The sequence below is a fragment of the Bos taurus genome, chromosome 29, assembly GCF_002263795.3.
Source record: "Bos taurus isolate L1 Dominette 01449 registration number 42190680 breed Hereford chromosome 29, ARS-UCD2.0, whole genome shotgun sequence".
NCBI classification, from domain to species: Eukaryota; Metazoa; Chordata; class Mammalia; order Artiodactyla; family Bovidae; genus Bos; species Bos taurus.
Genome location: NC_037356.1, coordinates 1,985,031 through 2,007,060, shown reverse-complemented (window position 1 = coordinate 2,007,060; position 22,030 = coordinate 1,985,031). Strand labels below are relative to the sequence as shown.

The window sequence follows — 22,030 nt, the reverse complement described above, 5'->3', positions numbered from 1 at the left end:
CCATCACGGAGTTCATAAGAGGCTGTTGGTATTCCAACCCAGGGCTGCCAGCCTCTAAAACCCATGCTCTTCTCATAACAACATACTCTTGGCAGTAAACCAAGCAGGGTAGCCACATATGCAATATACAGGAAGTGTGCTCTGGAAGGTCAGGGGGAGTATTTCCAGTCTTAGGGAGAAGATTTGAGAGGAGCAGAGGGACACTGGAGCTGGACCATGGTGGATTAAAAGTCTAGTAAAAGAAAAGTGTCCCACATAGAAGCACCCACAAATTCAGAAGAAGAGCAGGTCCTTCTGTTTGGCTGGAACTCAGGGTCCAGGAGACAAGCAGGAAATGTGGTCCAGGCCAGATGCTAGTGTTTCCCTCTCCTATTGGCCTCCTGGAGCAGAATTATAGGCAAAAGGAAGACCCACAAGTGCAAAGGCCCTGGGGTGGGAAAGACTTTAGTTTATTGAAGAACATAAACAAGGTCAATGTAGTTGGAGCTTGGTGAGCAACACTAATGCAGAATTTTAAGCAGGAAAGTAGCGCAATATAATTTCCATTTTTAAACTATGATTCAGACCAATCTGTGGAAAAGAGACTAAGCAGAAAGTAAGCGAGAACGAAGCAGTTAGTTGGCCTCTACGAACATCTAGGCGAGAAGTGGTGATTGTTTTCCCCGCTCTAGTATCATTCAGGCAAGCTCTGTTGTATCCTATGACTTTTCCTCAGGCCTAGTGGCTTTATATTCAAGCAGCAATAACACCCTGGGTGGCTGGACTTTCCAAAGGCTGGGGATACAGTACTCTGATATATGTTGGAGCAGAAGCGGGGGTAGGCTGGTTTTAAATGAAGGTAGAAAGCACCTGTAGTCAAGGAGATAAAGGGTTCCTCCATGGAGGAAGGGGGCATGCCTCCTGGTGTCTTTAAGCTTTGGCCACCTCATGCCAAGAGTTGACTCATTGGAAAAGACTCTGATGCTGGGAGGGATTGGGGGCAGGAGGAGAAGGGGATGACAGAGGATGAGATGGCTGGATGGCATCACCGACTCGATGGACATGAGTTTGAGTGAACTCCGGGAGTTGGTGATAGACAGGGAGGCCTGGCGTGCTATGATTCATGGGGTCTCAAAGAGTTGGACATGACTGAGCAACTGAACTCAACTGAATAACCTATTACAAGATGGTAGGAAAGACTGAAGGCAGGAGGAGAAGGGGATGACAGAGGATGAGATGCTTGGGTGGCATCACCAACTCGATGGACATAAGTTTGAGTAAGCTCTGGGAGTTGGTGATGGACAAAAAAGCCTGGCGTGCTGCAGTCCATGGGATCGCAAAGAGTCAGACACGACTGAGCGACTGAACTCAACTGAAGATTTGAGAGGAAACTGTCTGAGAGGGCCTTCTAGAAACAGGAAGCAGCTCAGTTAGTGCAGGGGACACAGAAGGGGTCTCCTGAGGGGTGTCTGGCTCTGTTGTTTAGGAGGAAGGCAAGGCTAGAAGTTTGGATGCCAACTACACTCAAGATAATTGAATCTCTGAGAGTGTGAGTTCACCAAGGGAGCAGGAGCAAAGAGTATGCTCAATCTGGGCCACTTGCAAATGCCTGAATGTGCTAGGTAGGCAGGGGCTAGGGCCAGGAAGGGAAACACACACGGGCCACAAAGAGACAGCCGGAAAAGCAGAAAGGGCGGCGAGCAGAAGTTAAGGGTATCCATAAGGTCAGCAGGGTTCAGTCCCATTAAACCATCCAGGAGGACACAGTCTTACACAGAAAAAAATAGATGTACTATGCTTACCACCTGGATGTTTCTTAGTGATCTCAAGAATGTTTCAGTGAGTCTTCAAGACAGAGTCCAGTGTGCAAGGGTTAAGGATGAAGAGATTTAATGAGAAAACAGAGGCAGCGAAGCCACCACTGCTGTGTGCTGAATCGTTTCCTTAAATCCCACACTGCCCCACGTGGGTGCCAGCTGGAGGAGGGATGAGTGAAATAACTTGCCTGCGTTTGATTCCTGGGTTGAAAAGACCCTCTAGAGAAGGGATAGGTACCCACTCCAGTATTCTTGGGCTTCCCTGGTGGCTCAGCTGGTAAAGAATCCACCTGCAATGTGGGAGACCTGGGTTCGATTCCTGGGTCAGGAAGATCCCCTGGAAAAGGGAAAGGCTACCCACTGCAGTATTCTGGCCTGGGGAATTCCATGGACTGTATAGTCCATGGGGTCGCAAAGAGTCAGACACAACTGAGCGACTTTCACTTCACTTCATGAGCAGTAACTAGGAAAGGGAGGGATAGGATTTGAACCTGGTGCATCAGGTTCTTTTACCAAGACTACTCCTGGAACTTTTACAGGGAGGAGGAAGAGGCACAGGAGAGGGAGGGTCTGCTGATGATGGCAGAGAACCTCTACACATGCCAATCTAGTGCACCCCCACTGCTGAGTCCACCGTTAAGGAGACACACTTATACTTCAAGTAGCTGCCCTTGGAAGAAGGCAATGGCACCCCACTCCAGTACTCTTGCCTGGAGAATCCCATGGATGGAGGAGTCTGGTAGGCTGCAGTCCATGGGGTCGCTAAGAGTTGGACATGACTGAGCAACTTCATTTTATTTTTTATTTTTTTCATTTAACAATATATTTACTCATATGCATGTTGAACGTAACTTACTAGACTGAAAGTTTCCTGATAGTTAGAAATTAATCCATCTTTGTGTTCTTTTATTGTAGCTGATATAGTGATTTGCACATGCAACTTCACTTTAAATGGCAACCCACTCCAGTGTTCTTGCCTGGAGAATCCCAGGGACAGGGGAACTTGGTGGGCTGCCATCTATGGGGCCTCACAGAGTCGGACACGACTGACGCGACTTAGCAGCAGCAGCAGCAGCCGCCCTTGGATTTTACCCATAAATATATTCCCTCTCAAATTATCTGTAGAGTTAGACTTCACTGCAGCCTTGCTAAATCCTCTGGTTAATGGAAAGCCTCCTTTTACTTAGCAATGAAAAGTGGGGGCTTAAATAAGTGGAGGAGTGCAGAGAGGAGTCTCTGCCCAGCACTGTGTTCACCAGCATGGGGCACCTGGCATCTCCTCCCTCCCATCAGCTGTGCTCACGGCTGAGCCTGGTGCCCACTTTGTGCTTTTCCAAGGCACATCTTGTTTTCTGTGGTGTGGCTGCTGACAGGTGAATTTCTCCCTGGTGTCTCTCTCCACTTAGATCAGCTGTTTATCAACTGATTGTTTTGCTGTGGCTCCAGCATCCGGTGGCAGAGGCCACGCTGCAGTGCCCGCGCCCACCACCACCCCGCGTGGAAGAAACGGTGATCCCTCTAGTCATAGAGAAGAACAACCATTCCTGAAGCACGAGGCCCCTCTCTTGGTGCCGTCACACTCTGTAACGATTGGAAGTTTTCCTGCTGATCAGTTCCCTCCCCCTACTTCGGAACGTGACAGCTTTATTTCCAGACTCCACCTCAGGCCAAAACTCAAGCGGCCCCCTAAAGTATTGTTGAGTTTCTATGGAATACATTTCCTCCTTTGTTAAGCAAGGCAGCGCTAGCTGGCCAGACAGTCTCTGGGTGACTAATTCATTTTTCTCTTAACAACTTGGAGATACGGGTTGTTTTCCATTGCTTCCTTAGTCCATCAAATAAGACAGTAGCCCTGTAGTGTGCGTGTGTGGCTGTGTGGGTGTCTGTTGGTGTGTGTGTGTGCAGGCTGTCTTTGTGGGGCAAAGAAAGGGTAAGTGTGTGGCTAACAGCACGTCCACACCCCCGACTGCCCTCCTGCCAGAGTGCCGCGTGCTGCCATTCCCAAAAAGTGGTGTGATGCTGCCCTCTAGAAGGTGACATGGAAAACTTCACTCACTCCCCAGAGATGAAGTTTGGAGACCTGTAATGATATTCTTGCCTATAAAATAGTTATACCCCTATTTTAAAAATAATCTCACTTAACCTGGTGTTGACACCACGTTGGTCCATGCAAATGATTTAAATTAACTCTGAAGGGCAAAACCCAGCCCACTCCATCGTCCCTTCACTCCTCACTCAGTCTCTCCCCTTTGAAGACAGAGCAGTGACTTTTGGCTGTCAGCTATTTGGAAGCTCATTTGCCACAGGTTAAGGGTTTCGAATCCATAATGTAAATCTCTTGATTGACAGACCTTTGCCCCCGATGGCACAATCAATTTTCTACTGTGTGGCTAAATTCTTTTCTGTAAGCAGATGAAAGCGCCCCAAGGAGTGAACTCTGGCAAGGGACGGGGCTGGAAAAATGCACAAGGTAACCAGTGTCATTTCTGCTTTCTCTCTGGCTGTCCGCGAAGACAAAGGGGTTGATGACCCGGGAGAAGTGACCTGCTTTGCAGGCAGTAATAAAGGCAGCAACTCGGAAGTTCAGTCCCTGAGTTCCTTCCAGTCGGATTCGGGCGACGACAATGGTAAGAAGTCCCGGGATTTGTTTCCCCTGGAGGATGGTGTTTCCTGTGCTGGCAGCCGCTGGCTGAGGGGAGGGTGATGGGACCTGTTTCGTTTCCTGACCTGATCTTGGACTTCTGCCCATGCTCACAGCTTTTTGGTGAACTTTGGTGTTTTTGGAAAACACCACTGTTGGGTGTTTTCACAGAAAAAGCAAAGCTCTCATGGAGCTGCCCCAGCTGTGAGCAGGCGCAGAAGGAGAGGAGGCTCCCCCAGACCTCCAGCAATGTGTCCTCTTTGATTTGGGTCATGATGGAACCACCTTCTCCCAAAGAATACTCTCTAGCAAACTGTGATTTACTTCCTTTTTTAACTCGTGATGATGTCTTCACTCTTCACTCTACATCCAACCTCCGCATCATTAGAAATTCGTTCAGAGGCAAGACCTCCTTCCAGTAGAACCTGCTTCCCAGAGAGGCAGTGCCTTCATTCAGCTGAGAACCCCTTATGATCGTGTGGGGTCGTGAGCTTTTGGAGACTCTAGTAGACATGATACATCCGCTCCTTTGAAACATTAACATGCACCCAAAATGGTGCATCCCGTCCCATGTGGCTCATGAGCCCCACTGACTCCACAGCCACCGCCTCCACTGCCTACGAGCCCCTGCTTACGGAGAGGGTGTTAATTCTGGACTCGGTCTTCTGACCTGAGGAACCAGGCTTGGAGACTGGGTTGATCCCCCCAGGAAGGGGAGGGGAGCAGAAATGGTCATGAAACAGTGAGAATTTACCACACGGTGATGAACCAAGAATAATTTCCAGTAGTCATCAATAGACAGGCAACCTTATCCTAGTCTATACCTTATGCCATTTTCCCATTTGTCAACAACTGGTAAAAATGGAATATGTATTAATGTATGGCATCATTCAACCCTAAACCCTTGCAGAGTCTCTCTTGAGCGCTGCCTCCAACACTGGGCATTCTGTACCATGAAGTACAAAATGAAAACAACACAGTCTTTGCTGTCCCCCAACTCCCATCCCACAGGTAAAGATAGAAACAGGGGAGCCCCAAGACTATAACATCAATCACGGAAGTAAAATAGTCTGCTTTCCCCATCACTACCCTCAATCCCTCCCACTTCCCTCCCAAATCCCTGGCCCTCCTGAGAGGTGTAGAAACCATTGGGCAACAAGCCACGCTGACAGCAGACTTCCTCCAGCCTATATCAGAAGGTCAGAGGCAGGTCTCCAGATCTGGTTGCTTTGGTGTTTACCCCCTTCTTCAGCCCTACCAGAAGAAAAGCTGTCTCTTGTTTGTTTCATCTAGAGGCACCCAAGAACATAGTGTTTCCATCTCCGGACAGCAATTCCAGTGACGATGTCCGGTTGACTACTTTCACAGTCTCTGCTCCATGACATACTTGGGCTTTCATGCTTAGCATTCTAGGCTGGTCCATTCCAGCAGGCTTCCTAAAGTGTTAGGAATCTTCTTCCAATTAGTGTTGTTTTTTTCCTCATTCTTGTTTTTTAAATTGTGAAAGTATGATAACACATTTATAGGAGACTTAGAAAAGACAGAACAAAATTGCCGATAATTTCACTATATATTACAATTTTTTTAAGTAAATTAAGATTTTTAGTTGGAGTTTCAATATCAAACTCTCAAAAGTTAATAGAATGAATATACTGAAAAGTAGAAGGATACAGTGGACCTTGGTAGCTTGGATGGTAAAGAATCTGCCTGCAGTGAAGGAGACCTGGGTTGGATCCCTGGGTTGGGAAGAACCCCTGGAGTAGGTGATGGCAACCCACTCCAGTATTCTTGCCTGGAGCATTCCATGAACAGAGGAGCCTGGCGGGCTACAGTCCACAGGGTCTCAAAGAGTCAGACATAACTGAGCGACTAACACACACATACAAAGTAGACCTGAAAAGCACATGAACAAATTCAATACAATTAAGATTTATACAATTTTCACACAATTCAGTTCAGTTCAGTCACTCAGTCATGTCCGACTCTTTGCGATCCCATGAATCGCAGCACACCAGGCCTCCCTATCCATCACCAACTCCCAGAGTTCATTCAGACTCATGTCCATTGAGTCAGTGATGCCATCCAGCCATCTCATCCTCTGTCATCCCCTTCTCCTCCTGCCCCCAATCCCTCCCAACATCAGAGTCTTTTCCAATGAGTCAACTCTTCGCATGAGGTGGCCAAAGTACTGGAGGGTCAGCTTTAGCATCATTCCTTCCAAAGAAATCCCAGGGCTGATCTCCTTCAGAATGGACTGGTTGGATCTCCTTGCAGTCCAAGGGACTCTCAAGAGTCTTCTCCAAAACCACAGTTCAAAAGCATCAATTCTTCGGTGCTCAGCTTTCTTCACAGTCCAACTCTCACATCCATACATGACCACTGGAAAAACCATAGCCTTGACTAGACGGACCTTTGTTGGCAAAGTAATGTCTCTGCTTTTCAACATGCTATCCAGGTTGGTCATAACTTTCCTTCCAAGGAGTAAGCGTCTTTTAATTTCATGGCTGCAGTCACCATCTGCAATGATTTTGGAACCCCCAAAAAGATAAAGTCTGACACTGTTTCCACTGTTTCCCCATCTATTTTCCATGAAGTGATGGGACCAGATGCCATGATCTTCGTTTTCTGAATGTTGAGCTTTAAGCCAACTTTTCACTCTCCACTTTCACTTTCATCAAGAGGCTTTTTAGTTCCTCTTCACTTTCTGCCATAAGGGTGGTGTCTTCTGGATATCTGAGGTTATTGATATTTCTCCCGGCAATCTTGATTCCAGCTTGTGCTTCTTCCAGCCCAGCGTTTCTCATAATGTACTCTGCATAGAAGTTAAATAAGCAGGATGACAGTATACAGCCTTGACGTACTCCTTTTCCTATTTGGAACCAGTCTGTTGTTCCATGTCCAGTTCTAACTGTTGCTTCCTGACCTGCATAATAGTAGGATACAAATTCTATTCAAGTTCCCATGGACTATAAACTAGGAGAGACTGGAATATATCCAGGGACATAAAACAAGGTACAAAAATTTGATGGTCTAAAGGTATTGAAATCATACAGAGTCTGTTCTCTTAATCACTGTGGAATTATGTTAGAAATCAATATCAAAAGATATTGATTGAAAACATAAGCCATATGTTTTCAAGAGTAATATGATGTTTACGAAAAGAGATCTTTGACTTAGCCTTCTACCCATTGGTTTAAGCCTGATCACCTCGCCAAAAACTTCTGGTATCAGATGCTAAGGCGACCCAGGTGGGCACAGAAATCTCCTCCCCATTTTCTGACTATTTCAGAGGCCAAGCTCCCATCTACGCTTGGCGGGTGGGAGCTGGGCCTCGGGTCGTCCCAGGTTGCCGTTGGTGCCATCTGAGGGTGAAACCATCAGTCCTGCAAAGGTCATCGTCCATGACTGGCATTTGGCTCGGAGTAGCACAGCTGACCAGCAAGTAATTATCCCTGGGAATAGTGCGATCTTCCTCGGAGCCTTTGGGAGTTACTAATGAGAAATTAGCACGAGCTTATGAGCCTCTGCCTTCCTAGATTGATTTCCCTGGGCCACGAGGTGTGAATTTATGGCGTGGCAATTCCTGCCGACCATGCCTTTAGATTTGCTGCTGTTTCCCTTCCTCCGAGAACCCAGGGGATAAGAGTGTCCGCTGTAGTCCAGTCGGTGGACTGTGGGAAGCTCTGGGCATTGGCGGGCAGTTCCTTTGTTGTTGTTGTGCTGTTGTTAAGAGTGTATATTCAGAAGACGTAACTAACCTGAGACTGTCCTTCTCCTCCCTCCTGTCGTCTTTCCTGGCCACAAGCATCCATAGTGACTGTCATTCAGCTTGTCAACAATGTAGTTGACACTATAGAGAATGAAGGTATTTACTGTTTTCTTCCGTAGCATTTCTTTGGGCAACTACCTTTTTAGGAAATACTGCTTCCTTGTTACTTCAAAAAAGGGATGATTTTATTTTATTTTTTTCAAGTATAATTGTACAGTATTATATATGTTTCAGATGTACAACATAGTGATTAATACTTTTTGAAAGTTATACTCCATTTATAGTTATTATAAAATATTGGCTATATTCCCTGGGCTGTATAATACATCCTTGTAGCTTCTTTATTTTATGAACTAAGGGTGATTTTAATCAGCTGGCAACAGTAAAAAGGTGGTTTCAAATGAGACACTGAATGTCTCTCTCTGAATTAGAGTGAATTTTACAGTTTTGAAAAAAAATCCAGTTCATAATTTTTTCAATATGTGAGATACTCTTTTTACAAAATCTCTTCCCAGAGAAGAATATCCACTTAGTTGAAGTCCAGATTAATACTAAGTTCATTCTTACGTTCAACATGATTGAGCACCTACCATGAGCTAGGGATATTTAAGAAATCATTCAAAGCTACAATATTATGGGGATTGATTTCAATCAAGTAACTTTCATTAGTGATTTAAAACTACTAGGGCCTGCTATAGATGGGTTTTTTTGTTTGTTTGTTTTGTAAATAACAACAGGGAGGAATAGGAGCATTGTTAAAAGTCATTTAAAATGTCCTGTTATACCCTCTTCACATGCCTTGGACTGTCAGTTTCACTTCTCCCTTTGTATTTAAACAGTGTCTGTCATGGATCAAGGACAGAACTTCAACCGAGGTGACACTGCCACGCCCCCAGCACCAGATGTTCCTTATGCATTAGAAATTTCTGAGTTTGCTCTTAACCTGTCCGTCTCCCTCCATCGTTTCTGAGTGTCTTTGACCTGATTTTTGCATGTTCCAGGTGTCTCGTGTGCCCTGACTTTTGCATGTTCCAGGTGTCTTGTGTGCTCAGCACTAGGGGTGAAAGCCCTGCTCACATCTCCCTCCCCAAGCCTCTCCCTTCCCCAGTCATTCATTCATTTGCACGGGTATCTCCCGCCCTCCTGCTGTCCACAGGAAGGCTGGTGCATCTTGCCTCTTAGAGCATGTTGCCAGCCTGGCTCTGCACTTAGCCTACAGCTAGAAAGACGGCGTGGAGGGGAGAGCCTTCTAGAACTGTGTTTCCACAGCGTGCCCTTGCTCACCAAGGCTGAGAGGGAGACGCGGCAACAATCAGGTGTCCTCAGAGCTGCCGCTGCCTGTACCCCCAGGGCAAGAGCACGGCTGGGCCTGAGAAGGGCCCTATAAAAAGCATGGGGCTGTGCCTGGCTTCTTAGCTGTCTCCTGGGCATTGAAAGTTGCATGCCAGGTCCCCTGCCCACGGCTTTCTGCGCCCTGTGCCCAGCGCCGCCCTGGAGGAAACTAACTGCCCTGGCTTCCCTCTCACAGCCTACCACTGGGACACGTCCGACTGGATGCCTGGGGCCCGCCTGTCCGACATAGAAGAGGTGCCCACCTATGAGAGCCAGGAGGGCGCAGCACCACCGGGCAGTGCACGGGGGCTGGAGAGCGACTACTACCTGGGGGGATACGACGTGGACAGCGAGTACCCGCCGCCGCACGACGATGACTTCCTGGGGCAGGACCCGCTGCCGCCGCCACTGCCCGAGGACTTCGCGGACCAGTACGACGGGCTGCCGCCCGCGCGGCCCGGCTCGCTGGCCGGCACGCTGAGCCCGGGCTGCCGGAGGCGGCCGCAGTTCCACCCCAGCCAGTACCTCCCTCCCCACCCCTTCCCCCACGAGACGGACGTGGGGGGCCCGCCCGCCGCTGGCGAGTTCAGTACTTTTGCTGTGAGCGTGAACCCGGGCGCGGAGGCCGCGGCGGGCCCCGCAGACGGCGTGGCCCTCTCCTTGCACAACTCCCGGGGCCCCTCGTCCTCCGACGTGTCGGCCAGCTGCGGCTTCGACGACTCCGAAGTGGCCGTGAGTGACTATGAGAGCGTCGGGGAACTCAGCCTCGCCAGCCTCCACATTCCCTTTCTGGAGACCCAGCAGCAGACCCAGGTGTAGAGGCGGCATCGAGCCCGCGGGCTGGCACAACGCGCAGAGACCGGCTCGGCTCGCAGCTCCGCACAGCAAACAACGTGGTATTTTCAGCTGGAAACTCCTTCCCCGTACTGTCACGAGCAAGCTCGACTCCGCTTGGGTGAAAAGGAAAGGCTCAGAAATTGTTTCTGAGAGGTGAACCATCGTCCGGGCAGCACGTGCCTGCCTACATGACCCAGAGGTGCACCGAGGTTTTCAAGGGGGAATCAAGCTCAGCCGTGACGTTAGACGGCCCGTCTGTCTGCTTTGTGCAGTCTTGTGCCCTGGGAAGTGTTACAGCGTCGGTCTGGTCCTTGCAGTATTAATAACTGGCAGCAAGCCAAGAGGCTTTGTTGCATGTAATTTTGAGCCAATGGGGGAAAGTGAAAATAGTAGTTATGACTGTTGGGAAAGTTAGTCTCTTAGGCAAAAGAAAAGAGGAACGACCATTATTAAATAAGAAAATGGGCTGAAGCCTTTCAAATCAACTTTTTATTTTTTTTAAATAAGCTACCCAATTTTCAGCTATAAAGTTAGGTTTGGGTAACATGTTTAGTATGCTCAGTTATTTTTGTTTGTTTGTTTGTGTTAAGCATCCAAAATAATATAGTTATATTTTATGATCATTGAGAAAGATATCAATGAAGAGGAATACTTGAGATATCTGGGTCCCATTTTGTAAGTTGAGGGGAAAGTTAATATTGTGCAAACATTGGAAAGAATGTGATTATCAGTCTTTGTGTTTTCCAGTAAATATTCTTGACTGTAACTACAGTTTTAACATTGAGGCAGAAATTGGCCTTTGTTCTGAGAATCAGGAAATAAAGAGACAAAAAAAAGGAATATTTTAGTACATTGTTCCCTAGAATGAGAGATATTGAGAGATTTAAGCAGAATTCACAAATTCAAGGAAAAAAAGAAAATTTAATACTTCCAAAGTTTTCAGCTAGATAATCACAGTTCTTGATAATGCAGATAAAAGGTGTGTGTTTTAAATTGATAGCATCATCACTATAGATGCAATTTTGTTTTTTAAAAAAAGGAGAAGAAAGATTAGTTACTGTGTATAAATTATAATAGTGTGTGTGTCTGGGCCTATGTACAGATATGTGCTTGCACTCAGTAAGGCTGCTCTTGAGGAAAAGTGACAGGAAGGTTTTAGGATACAACCTGTGTTAAAAATCCTGCCAGCAAGGCCAACCTTCCGATTTCTCTGATCTTGATGATATTAGAGAAACACCAAATGCCATATTTTTTTCCGATTCAGTTAACTTTATTTTGGTATTGCCGTTTATATTAACTTGAAGCAAAACTGAGCTTTTTTAAGGAAGAAGACAAAACAGTATTTTGTTATAATTTTTCAGAACTAAACTCTTATTTGAAAAAAGTATAAAGTTTCATTACCCCCTGCCCTTTGGTTCTCCTCTCTTCCGACATGCGGGCTTTGACCTTGAGTTTCCAGAATTGCCAGGAGAATCATCTGACTGGGAATACAGTAACTCGAAGCTTAAAGGTGATGAGCTGAGTAACTTTTCTCTTTTGCATCAGTCGGCTCATGGGCACGTGCACAGAGGCCATGGTTAAATAAATGCGTATTTGCACTCTCTGCATATGAGCGAATCTCTGTGTCCACAGTTTCTGGTGACATACGGCGTTGGTGTGTCTCATCCACTCAGACGTATTTTTCAGTTGTTTCACTCATGTTCAGTCCACTTCTTTATAGAGTCAGTGTTTCCACAAGTTTGTGGTTAAAACAAACAAACAAAAATTCCGATTCATTCTCAAGCTTCCTGAGTAAACTGTACACTCATACACTTCACAGATTTTTCAGCTTTTCTCCTCTTCCTATCTCTTAGTCAGACCTACTCATGGAAACATTATCTGCACTGTGGTCTTGAAATAAATGAATTTCACTAAGGCTGCTTGGGAGAATGAAATCTTTGGTATGTTCCTTATGTAAGAAACCCATTTGCAAGAATCACAGAGAAAATGACAGACTAATGGTCTAGAATAGAATCGCTGCTACACTTTCTATGATGCAGTGGCATAAAAAACAATCAAAGTAAAACCAACAATTCATTTCTTGCCCCAGGAAATATTAGAAGGAGATTAATGCCGATGAGTCACTCCTGCTTGCACAGCATACCCTCCAGGCAGAGTGCCCTCGGAACCCAGTAATGAAGTAATAAATAGATCCTAATGCTGTTGTGAAGTCACCCAAGAAAATTGTGCCCACTCTTGGCTCTGAACTGTATAAAATACCTCTTTCTTCAGGATATCTTCCCCTGGTTTTCTGCAGAGTAGCTCTGCAGCTAAATGTATCCCAGACAAGTGTGTTATGTTTTGATCAATTACCTTTCAACACATGGTATCTTTTCACTTTCTGGATAATTAGCTTTTCCTGTAGATTCTGAAATGGTTTGCAGCCAGGCCAAGATGGAACTAGGTGGGGTGACCAATGATTCAAGAGCTGGAAGGGTCCTTAAGATCTGCTTATCCAATCCCCTTATTTTATCAAAGAGGAAGCATACCCAGAGAGGGGAAGGGACTCACCCAAGCTCACACAGAAAGTTAAGTAGCTGAACAAGAACTAGAACTCATCCATTTGACCAGTATTCTTTCTATTACTATTATTCACCACTAATCTGCATGGGGCATGGTATCTGCCTGCTTCTGCTGGAGCTTTGATTTCACCCCATTCCTGCTTTGGGATATACTAGAAGATAGAACTCATGGAGAGTATTTCTCTGGAAGCCTCATGATCTTAGGGTTTTTTTGCAGCCCCCATAGGAAAGGTGTATTGACAAAATTCATACATTTCTTTGGACATCTATCAAAACTGCTTTCACCAAATGAATGTTTTCTAAAATGAGGATGGAATGATAGTTATAAAATGGAACTCAAACTGATCAGTAAGTACAGTAAAGCTCTGATTATATTACCTACCGGGTCCATTTGTTTTTCTTTTTTCTTTCCTCCCAGCCCTGGTATTTATGCCTACCCCATTCACCCTGATGAACCACATGGGAAAGATTTAAGCCAATTAGTGTCTTTCCCATACATGTTTTCCTCACCTGTATGTGCTACCTCTGGAAGCCATTTTCCATAGCCCATTGTAGGCACTTTACTTGTATTGCACACATTCTGATTAGGTTGAGAGTAGCTGGACTAGTGGTGCTTGTCATACAGTCAGCAGAAGCTCTGGGCTGTAAAAGATAAAGAAGGTAGGTGTTTAATTTATTTGCTTTCTTCTATGAGGATTTTGTTACTGAGTTTCATTCCATGCCAACTTTCCATGTACTCCTATCCTGCCAGTTCATGAAATGCCATTGTAGAAGACTTGGTGATATGAACAAGTCACGTCCATGCATTTAAGATTTATCCTATCAGACAATTGGGGTGAAAACCTAGAGAGGGGATTGATGCGTTCCTGGAACTTACCTGGAACCACTCTTGGGAATCATTAGCAGAGCCTGGGGAAAGGAAGCAAGGGAAACATTGTTGGCCAATTCCTGTTTACTTCCCACCCCCACCCACCCGCTGCCCCGCCGATGCCTGAGTCTACATGATCAGCATCAGGGAGACAAGAGGTAAGCAAACTAGATCATTGAGGACCCAGGGACACCTCCATGGGAGAATTTTGGGAGCTCTGCTGTTCCTTTGGCATGCACTGTCCAGATAATCGTCTGGTCTCTCCTCTCTGCTGCCCTCCCAGTGCACGGATATTGCTAAAGTGGTTAGGTTTTATGTTTTTTGTTTTTAGCTTCCAATCATGAGAAATGGAGATGTGAAGAGGCATTTCTTTAGCGTTATCATTTTGTGTGGTCTGTGACAAGGCGGGTTCTGTGTTTTTGCTGGGGTTTGTCCTGCAGCATTCAACTGCACATTAGTCTGGTGGAAATCCACAATGTCTTTAAGCTTCTGGTTGTATAATTCTAGGGTTTAAAGTTGCCATATGTGGATTTGGCATCAGTTAATATTTAGCCAGCTGGCTAAGAGATAGGAAAAGAATAAGATTTTCTTTCCTTATGTAATAATGAAAAGCAATAATTACAAGTATGTAATATTACACAAAGGCCATAATTAGTCTCTTCCAGTGTTTAGAATGCACTCGAGAATCGTAGAGTCGTTTGGAGTGTGTTTGGACCCATCAGTATGTACTGTAGTACCCTTCTGGCAAACAAATACCTGAATTGCTACTATTGAACAATTTTATGAGCCCATACTACTGCATTTTGGGAAATGACAAATGTGTTCAGATGTGTTCAGAAATGGAAGCAGTTCTTTTTAAGCACTGTATCAGAGAGATTGTCATGTAAATTTACCTGTTACAAACAGGCTGGTTTGTAAAAGATGTATGTTTCGGTGTTAAAATGTTTATAAAATTGTATATAATGGTTTCAATTTTCCAGGCTTTTGTAGATATACTGTATTTGATGCCTATCAGGATACTTTAATTTGGGGGGTTGAATATAATGTTAAGTCACCCACGCTGTTGGTCTGCAAACTATTGAGGTAACTACACACACACACACATAAAGCATTTTAGATTTGAAAATGGTGTTTTTGAGTCATTTCCAAATGTTCTATAGCCTTTCTTTGGTTCCACTGTTTTCATTTAACTTTCTCTGTTTCCAAGAAAATGTTTTTATTGACATTTTAAAAATCGAGTGTGTTTTGCCCAGTTACTAAGTACCTGATTTGTATGCCATTTCAGATTCAGAATGAAGTACATCATTTCTTCACACTCACATACACTCACCTCAACTTGCACACACATCACACACCAAACCTTATGCAAAGGGAAAGCTAACACTTAAAGTGGATCCTGTCCCTTATGGAAATGAATTGTTTCTGCATATAATGCTGTTGGCAGTATTCAGTCTTGTGTTCTTTTTCTAAAAAAATGAAAGAAAAACAAAAAAGATAACAACAAAAAAAACCCACAAAAAAACAAACAGTGTACAGGTTTGTAACTGCCAAAATTTGATGGTTAAACAAATTTTCAAGTAAAAAGAAAAAATTGAAACTATCAGTCGTGTTGACTTTTTTAAGGGTCGCCTTTCATTTGTCTTCCGTTAATTGCTCACATGGCAATTATATTTGTAGGGATAGTAGTTTCCTCAGAAACTTCTTTCTGCCACAGAGACTTCCACGTGCTCTGGTGCACGCCTACATTGAAATTTGATGTAGCTTCTTACTGGGTGCCATCGCCTATAGGGTTTTTTTCCTGATGGGGATGAAAACAGTGCTGGATCATTGAGCCTCATCACTGCAGAAATCTTTTGTAAATGCATCCCCATGCATTCTAGGCAGCTTTACCAGCAAGCCTCTTCCTAAATAAATGCTGCTGCTGCTAAGTCACTTCAGTCGTGTCCGACTCTGCGCCACCCCATAGACGGCAGCCCACAAGGCTCCGCCGTCCCTGGGATTCTTCAGGCAAGAACACTGGAGTGGGTTGCCATTTCCTTCTCCAATGCATGAAAGTAAAAAGTGAAAGTGAAGTCACTCAGTCATGTCCTCATGGACTACAGCCTACCAGGCTCCTCCGTCCATGGGATTTTCCAGGCAAGAGTACTGGAGTGGGGTGCCATTGCCTTCTCCATCCTAAATAAATAAATAAACCCCAAAATTGGGGACACAATTAGCACCGAAGTTTCCTCCAAAAAGCAGAGCTCTAGACAATTTTGTATACAGACTTAAAGTCAAAATATATACAAGAGAAGTTGAGGAGTGCCAAATTGATCTTCTGAAGAAGTGACATTACAGGAAGTTAACTTGAGACCACAAGGGACTGACTACAAAAGGAGAGCACAGTCCCCACCCCGCCTGGGCTCGGGAGGGCCAGGCCTGCTGTGAGAGCATCCTTGTCTGAGCAGCAGCGGCACGAAGGCGCCTCCTTGGGCACTGAGCGGCCTGGGGCTGGCCCTGCCCGCTCCAGCAGCCCAGCTCCACAGGCCGCTCCCTCCCCGGGATGCTGGATTCTCACTTCCGTGCTCCCCTGGCTGGGCTTTCAGTCTCTCCTGACCAAGTGGGCTGCGATCCTCCAGTTGCCTGTCCATCTGTTGCAGGAAGGGGGACCCCTTCCAGGGCCCGAAAGTGGGTCTTGTCTAACACTAGGAAACGAGTTGTCCGAGGAGACACATGTGCTGACAAAGCAAGACTTTTACTGGGAAAGGGCACCCGGGCGAGAGCAGGAGTGTTGAGGGAATCCGGGAGGACTGCTCTGCCCTGTGGCTTGCAGTCTAGGGTATTGTTATTAGTTTCTGGGTTGTATTTAGCCAATCTTTCTGACTCAGAGTCCTTTCTGGTGGCGCAGGCATCACTCAGCCAAGGTGGATGCCAGCGAGGATTCTGGGAGGCGGTTGGACACATGGTGTCTCCTTCTGACCTTTCCTGAACTCTTCTGTTTGGTGGCGACTTATTAGTTCCGTGTTCCTTACCAGAACCTCCTGTCGTAAAAGGACTCCTGCAAATAGTTACTATGGTGCCGGCCAGGGTGGGAGGTTTCAGTCAGTTTGCTTCCTCTAACGCATCCATGCATTTGGTAGGCAGATAAACAATCAGATAAAAGAGGGGGCGCACCAATTTGCTAGCTTTGCCCACTTCCATGGTATTGATGCCAAAAACTTAGCCTCTAAGCACTGGTGCTGAATCAGAGACACAGTTCTGGGTGAAGTAGAAAACAACAGCTTTATTGCTTTGCCAGGCAAAGGAGGTCACATGGGCTTATGCCCTCCAAACTGTATGTCTGGGATTTGGTGAGGAGTTTTACAGCAGTGGTTCAAGGATAGGGTTGCTGATAAGGATCAGAGTATGTTCGGGGCCTGCCCTCTTTTAATCTGGTCTCAGGTGGTCTGTTGATGAGCTTCTGTGATTCCCAAGTTATGGATCTGTGACCTTCTCTCTGGAATGAAGAATGCTTCATCAAGTAGTTAGCATCTTCCATTCCTTGGGGGTTTTAGTTCTACAGGAGAGCTCGGAAACAGTGTGTTCTTCCCTTCAGGCAGAACCAGGATCCTGCCCCAAGGCTACACTATTATTTCTTGACTGCTACTCCTCTGTCTCTGCATCCCTTCCCTTGCCTGATAATAACTAATAACTGAACCTGCCCTTTGGAACTCAGGGAAGGCCGTGGGGCTAAAATCCATTCCCTACAAACTAGGAACAGGGGACACAGAGAGGCTTCCGTGCCCAGGAGCCCCGCAGGGTGCTGCTCGGTTTCAGTATGAACTCTTGTGTCATGGCTGGCTTCAGACCACCAGGATAATGTGAACCAGCTCACAAACTGCTGGGCTCTGGAAACCCAGTCTGAGCCAATGTCAGTGGGGCCCTGGCTCCCCCACTGGATCAGAAGCCACCTGAGGGCAGAGTTGAGTCTTTTCTGTCTTTATTTCCTGGGTTTCCAGGACAATACCAGGCTTCCCAGATGGTGCTAGTGGTAAAGCAGCTGCCTGCCAATGCAGAAGACATAATAGATGAGGGTTCGATCCCTGGAGGAGGAAGTGGGGACCCACTGCAGTATTCTTGCCTGGAGAATCCCGTGGACACAAGAGTAATGAGGTCGCGAAGAGTCAGACACGACTGAAGCAACTTAGCACGCACGCACAGTGCAGTACTGACCCTCACTAGACATTCTTGATTGAAAAATTAATCAGTGACATCTCCAACTAAATTCCCTTGATCTTATAAATCCTTCCTCATTTTGGTGAATCTAGTAACTGCAATAAGAAAGATGTCAAGAGAGGGAAGCACTGAGAACGCTCAAAGTCTCCTGCCTTTCAATCCAACAACACAGGGATGTGCTCATGAATTGAGCAAGAAAATATTCGTGTTCAAGACTCTCCTGTGGCCACCCTTCGCAGAAAGAGAATGTGTTTAAATCTCCATCCTTACCTCCAAAATGGTAGGGACACCCAGAGATGTCAATTAAGAAATAACGTTGGTCTGGCTAGGGAAAGAGGAAAGAGATTTTTTAATGTCAGTCTCCATTCTCTGCTGTTTCTTTGAAATAATGGACTGGTTCTTAGCTTGGAAACAGATTTCTGTGGAAAGGCCACTTTATCTGTCTGGGTCGGGGTCTCCAAGGCACACCTGAGTTCAGTGATTCCCTAAGATAACTGGAGATTCAGCACAGGGGAGCTCAACACACATTCACCATCCAGGGTTTCACTGAAGGCTGGTCTTGTCAGCACCTCTGCCTGGGATGTACCAAAATTCCAGACTCCCAGAAGAAATGTAAGCGTTCAGCATAAATGACGCTAAAATGGTGGGAACTCCCCTTTAAATTCACTTTTCCAGACACAGGTCAAACGCTGCCGTGAGCAGGGCTTTCAGAGGACAGCGTCAGGGCTGCGAGTCTCTGCACAGACCCTCTGAAGTTTCTATCAGACTGACACTCTCCTGTTTGTCCAAGTTCCTACCAGTTAGCAGCTTCCAGTTTCCGCTGGCCCCTCCGTGTTGCCTGCAGCTCTTCACACCTTGACCTGCCCTTCTCTGTGTGGACAGAAGATCCAAACAAAACACTTCTGCCAAAACAGCTGAAATCAAGCTGGTCAACAGATGATACTATTCAATTGTGATTTCTGTAAAAATTCTCATCTGCGGTCACTAGTTCTCTTCTAGTGCACAGCAGGGCAGTTTCCCAACCTAGATAAACATCTTGAAGCACTTTGGCTCGTTTCTCAAAATTCTTCCTTTTTTCTCTCCATTCTTTTACTTTCCAATTACTTTTCAGCCACTTATGCTTGTTCTGTACTGTTCTTAATAAAGATTTGGAACAACCTAAATAATTAACAATAATGATAATTTGGAACTAATTGGCCTCAAAATTAAAGCAGCCTAACAGATCAAGCAAGAATAAGGGGATTAAAAATAGAAAACTCTATCTAAAACATTTTTTCATGTCCCTTTAATATTTGTACTGCCTTTTATTCTTCCTTTCTTGCTTCCTTTATTCTTCTCTTTATCTTTTCCTTTTTCTTACTTCCAAACCAGTGCAGGTTCATCACAAAAATGAGATAAAGGAAGCCAGGCAAAAGAAGGGCTTGTAGAACACTTGCATGTGTTTCTAAAAATGGTCATTTGTTTTTCAGAGTATATGATTTTAGGACATTGTCTACATAGATTAATATTTTTAAATGAGAACCTTTATGAATATACTTTTTGGAATTATAAGAAATATTGCCCCAAGTAGTAGATAAGTGCTTTCCACACAAAGACAGACATAATATAAAGACATCCAAAACAAAGCATGAATGGTCCCCAGAACATTTTTCTTTTTGTGAATTTATGTATTTTTAATTGAAGGATAGTTGCTTTACAATATTGTGTTGGTCTCTGCCATGCATCAGCATGAATCAGCTGTAGATACACACATGTCCCCTTGCTCCGGGACCGCTCTCTCCCCTGCACTTTTCAACTGATGTTCCCTCCAAAACAAACAAGATCGTTTCTTTAAAAATGTAGGGGAAATTTTTAAAACTTTTTATGTTCAAATTATTCTCTATTAAGTGCTTTCTTGGTGACCTTTTGTAATGATTTCCTTTTTAGATGTTTTCTGATCTACAAGTCCCTCGTTGGTCAACCAGGTTCCACAAGAGTCAAATATCTCCTTCCATGTCACTTTCCCAGGCTTTCCGAAATCCTTCCTTCCACCCATTTTTCCAGATGTGCCCTTTCATTTGGTAGCAAGTTGCATTGAACTGGCACTTAGTATGCAGAGCCCTTGATCAGCTAGAGCCAAACCGGCACAGACCTTGACTCCAGGAGAAAGCAGGAAGAGATGTTGGAGCAGACACTATTTTTACAAATTTTCAGTTCATTGGTGAATATTTGTTTAGTGTGAATACTTATGCTTCCGCATTCAACCTCCTAACAGTGAGAGGTTCAGATAATGGCAACTTTTTGTATAGGTGGCGCTAGTGGGAAAGAACCTGCCTGCCAATGCAGGAGACATAAGAGACACAAGTCTGATCCATGGGTGGGGAAGACCCCCTGGAGGAGGGCATGGCAGCCCACTCCAGTACTCTTGCCTGGAGAATCCCACGGACAGAGGAGTCTGGCGGTCTACAGCCATAGCATTGAAAAGAGTCAGACACAACTGAAGTGACTTAGCACACACAGCACAAATACACATATATAGATAAGAGTCACATAATGGGATTCTAAAAAATTGCTCTGAAACTTACTGTGTTCTCTTAACCCTCTGTCTCAGACATCTTTACAGGTCCATGCTGTATTCTGCTTGATGACATTGTTTTCCATGTCATGATTATTCCATAATTTTATGGAATCATGCCCTTCTTTTTAAATTGAAATATGATTTATTTATAAAATTATAGTAGTTTCAGGTGTGCAACATAGTGACTCAGTACTTTTAAGGATTATACTCCATTTAAAGTTACTTACAAAATAATGGCTCTATTTCCCTGTGCTCTACAATATATCCTTGTTGCTCACCTATTTTAAACATAGTAGTTTTTATCTCTTAATTCCACACCCCTACCTTGCCCCTTTCTCCCTCCCTCTCCCTCCTAGTTTGTTCTCTATATCTGTGAATGTGTTTCTATTTTGTTATATTCATTCATTCTTTGTGTTTTTTAGATTCCACATATAAATCAATCATGCCCTTCTAGACTGACTGTTTTAATGTTTGGATATTACAGACAAGACTCCCATGAATATTCTTGTATAAATGTACACACGTTAGGATTCCTGAAGGATGGATTTCTGCAAGCAGAATTTTTAAGTCAAAGAAGACCTCCACTTCTGAGTCTGAACCTTTCTCCCATTTTAATTGCTTTCAAAATGGTTTCATCAAATAATAATCCCACCAATGCATGCATGCTAAGTCGCTTCAGTCATGTCTGACTCTTTGAGACCCTATGGACTGTAGCCTCCCAGACTCCTCTGTCCATGGCATTCTCCAGGCAAGAATACTGGAGTGGGTTGCCATGGGATCTTCCCAACCTAGGGACTAAACTTATGTCTCTTATGTCTCCTGGATTGGCAGGTGGGTTCCTAGCACCACCTGGGAAGCCCCATTCCACCAACAGTAACACCCAACATGCAGCAACTTAAAACTTACTCTCTCCACCAAGTGCATAAAGCTGGCCTCTGTTCTGGAAGCCATACTGCTGCTCCAGATTCTCAGGAGATCCAGGTTAGGCACTGCTATGGCAACTGCTGATGCTGAAGCTGAAGCTCTAATACTTTGGCCACCTGATGCAAACAGCCAACTCATTGGAAAAGACCCTGATGCTGGGAAAGACTGAAGGCAGAAGGAGAAGGGGACGACAGAGGATGAGATGGGTGGACAGCATCACTGATGCAACGGACATCAACTTGGACAAACTCTGGGAGATGATGAGGGACAGGGAAGTCTGGCGTGCAGTCCATGGGGTTGCGAAGAGTCAGTCAGACACGACTTGGCAACTGAGTAAACTTGCTGCCTGCATGAGCACCGACCCATCGAGTCTCGATATCATCTGTAAACGCTGCCTCGCGTGCCGCTCGTCTCGGCCTGTTCAGGGAGAACAGGGGCCTGTTGTGCCTGTTCCAACAGGAGGGTCCAGGCAAGACAGATGTTAGCAAGAAAAATGTAAGCAGGTTCTACAGAGTTTGAATGCTGAGGTTCTCATAACATCAGGCCACATC

At 45.3% G+C, this 22,030-nt stretch overlaps 1 protein-coding gene across 2 annotated transcripts in view; it reads left to right on the top strand.

Moving 5' to 3' along the window:
- FAT3 (FAT atypical cadherin 3) overlaps positions 1-15,404 on the top strand; it is a 645,819-nt gene extending 630,415 nt beyond the window's left edge. Inside the window, exons 24-27 of one of the 2 annotated variants that reach the window (XM_024987225.2) lie at positions 4,310-4,423; positions 8,243-8,302; positions 9,046-9,081; positions 9,735-15,404. In XM_024987225.2, the coding sequence (XP_024842993.1) occupies positions 4,310-4,423; positions 8,243-8,302; positions 9,046-9,081; positions 9,735-10,357 (833 nt within the window). In that variant the 3' untranslated portion in view covers positions 10,358-15,404. The remainder of the gene's footprint in view (positions 1-4,309; positions 4,424-8,242; positions 8,303-9,045; positions 9,082-9,734) is intronic. The other variant, NM_001206882.2, reaches the window with a different exon arrangement.
- Positions 15,405-22,030: the final 6,626 nt, after the last annotated feature.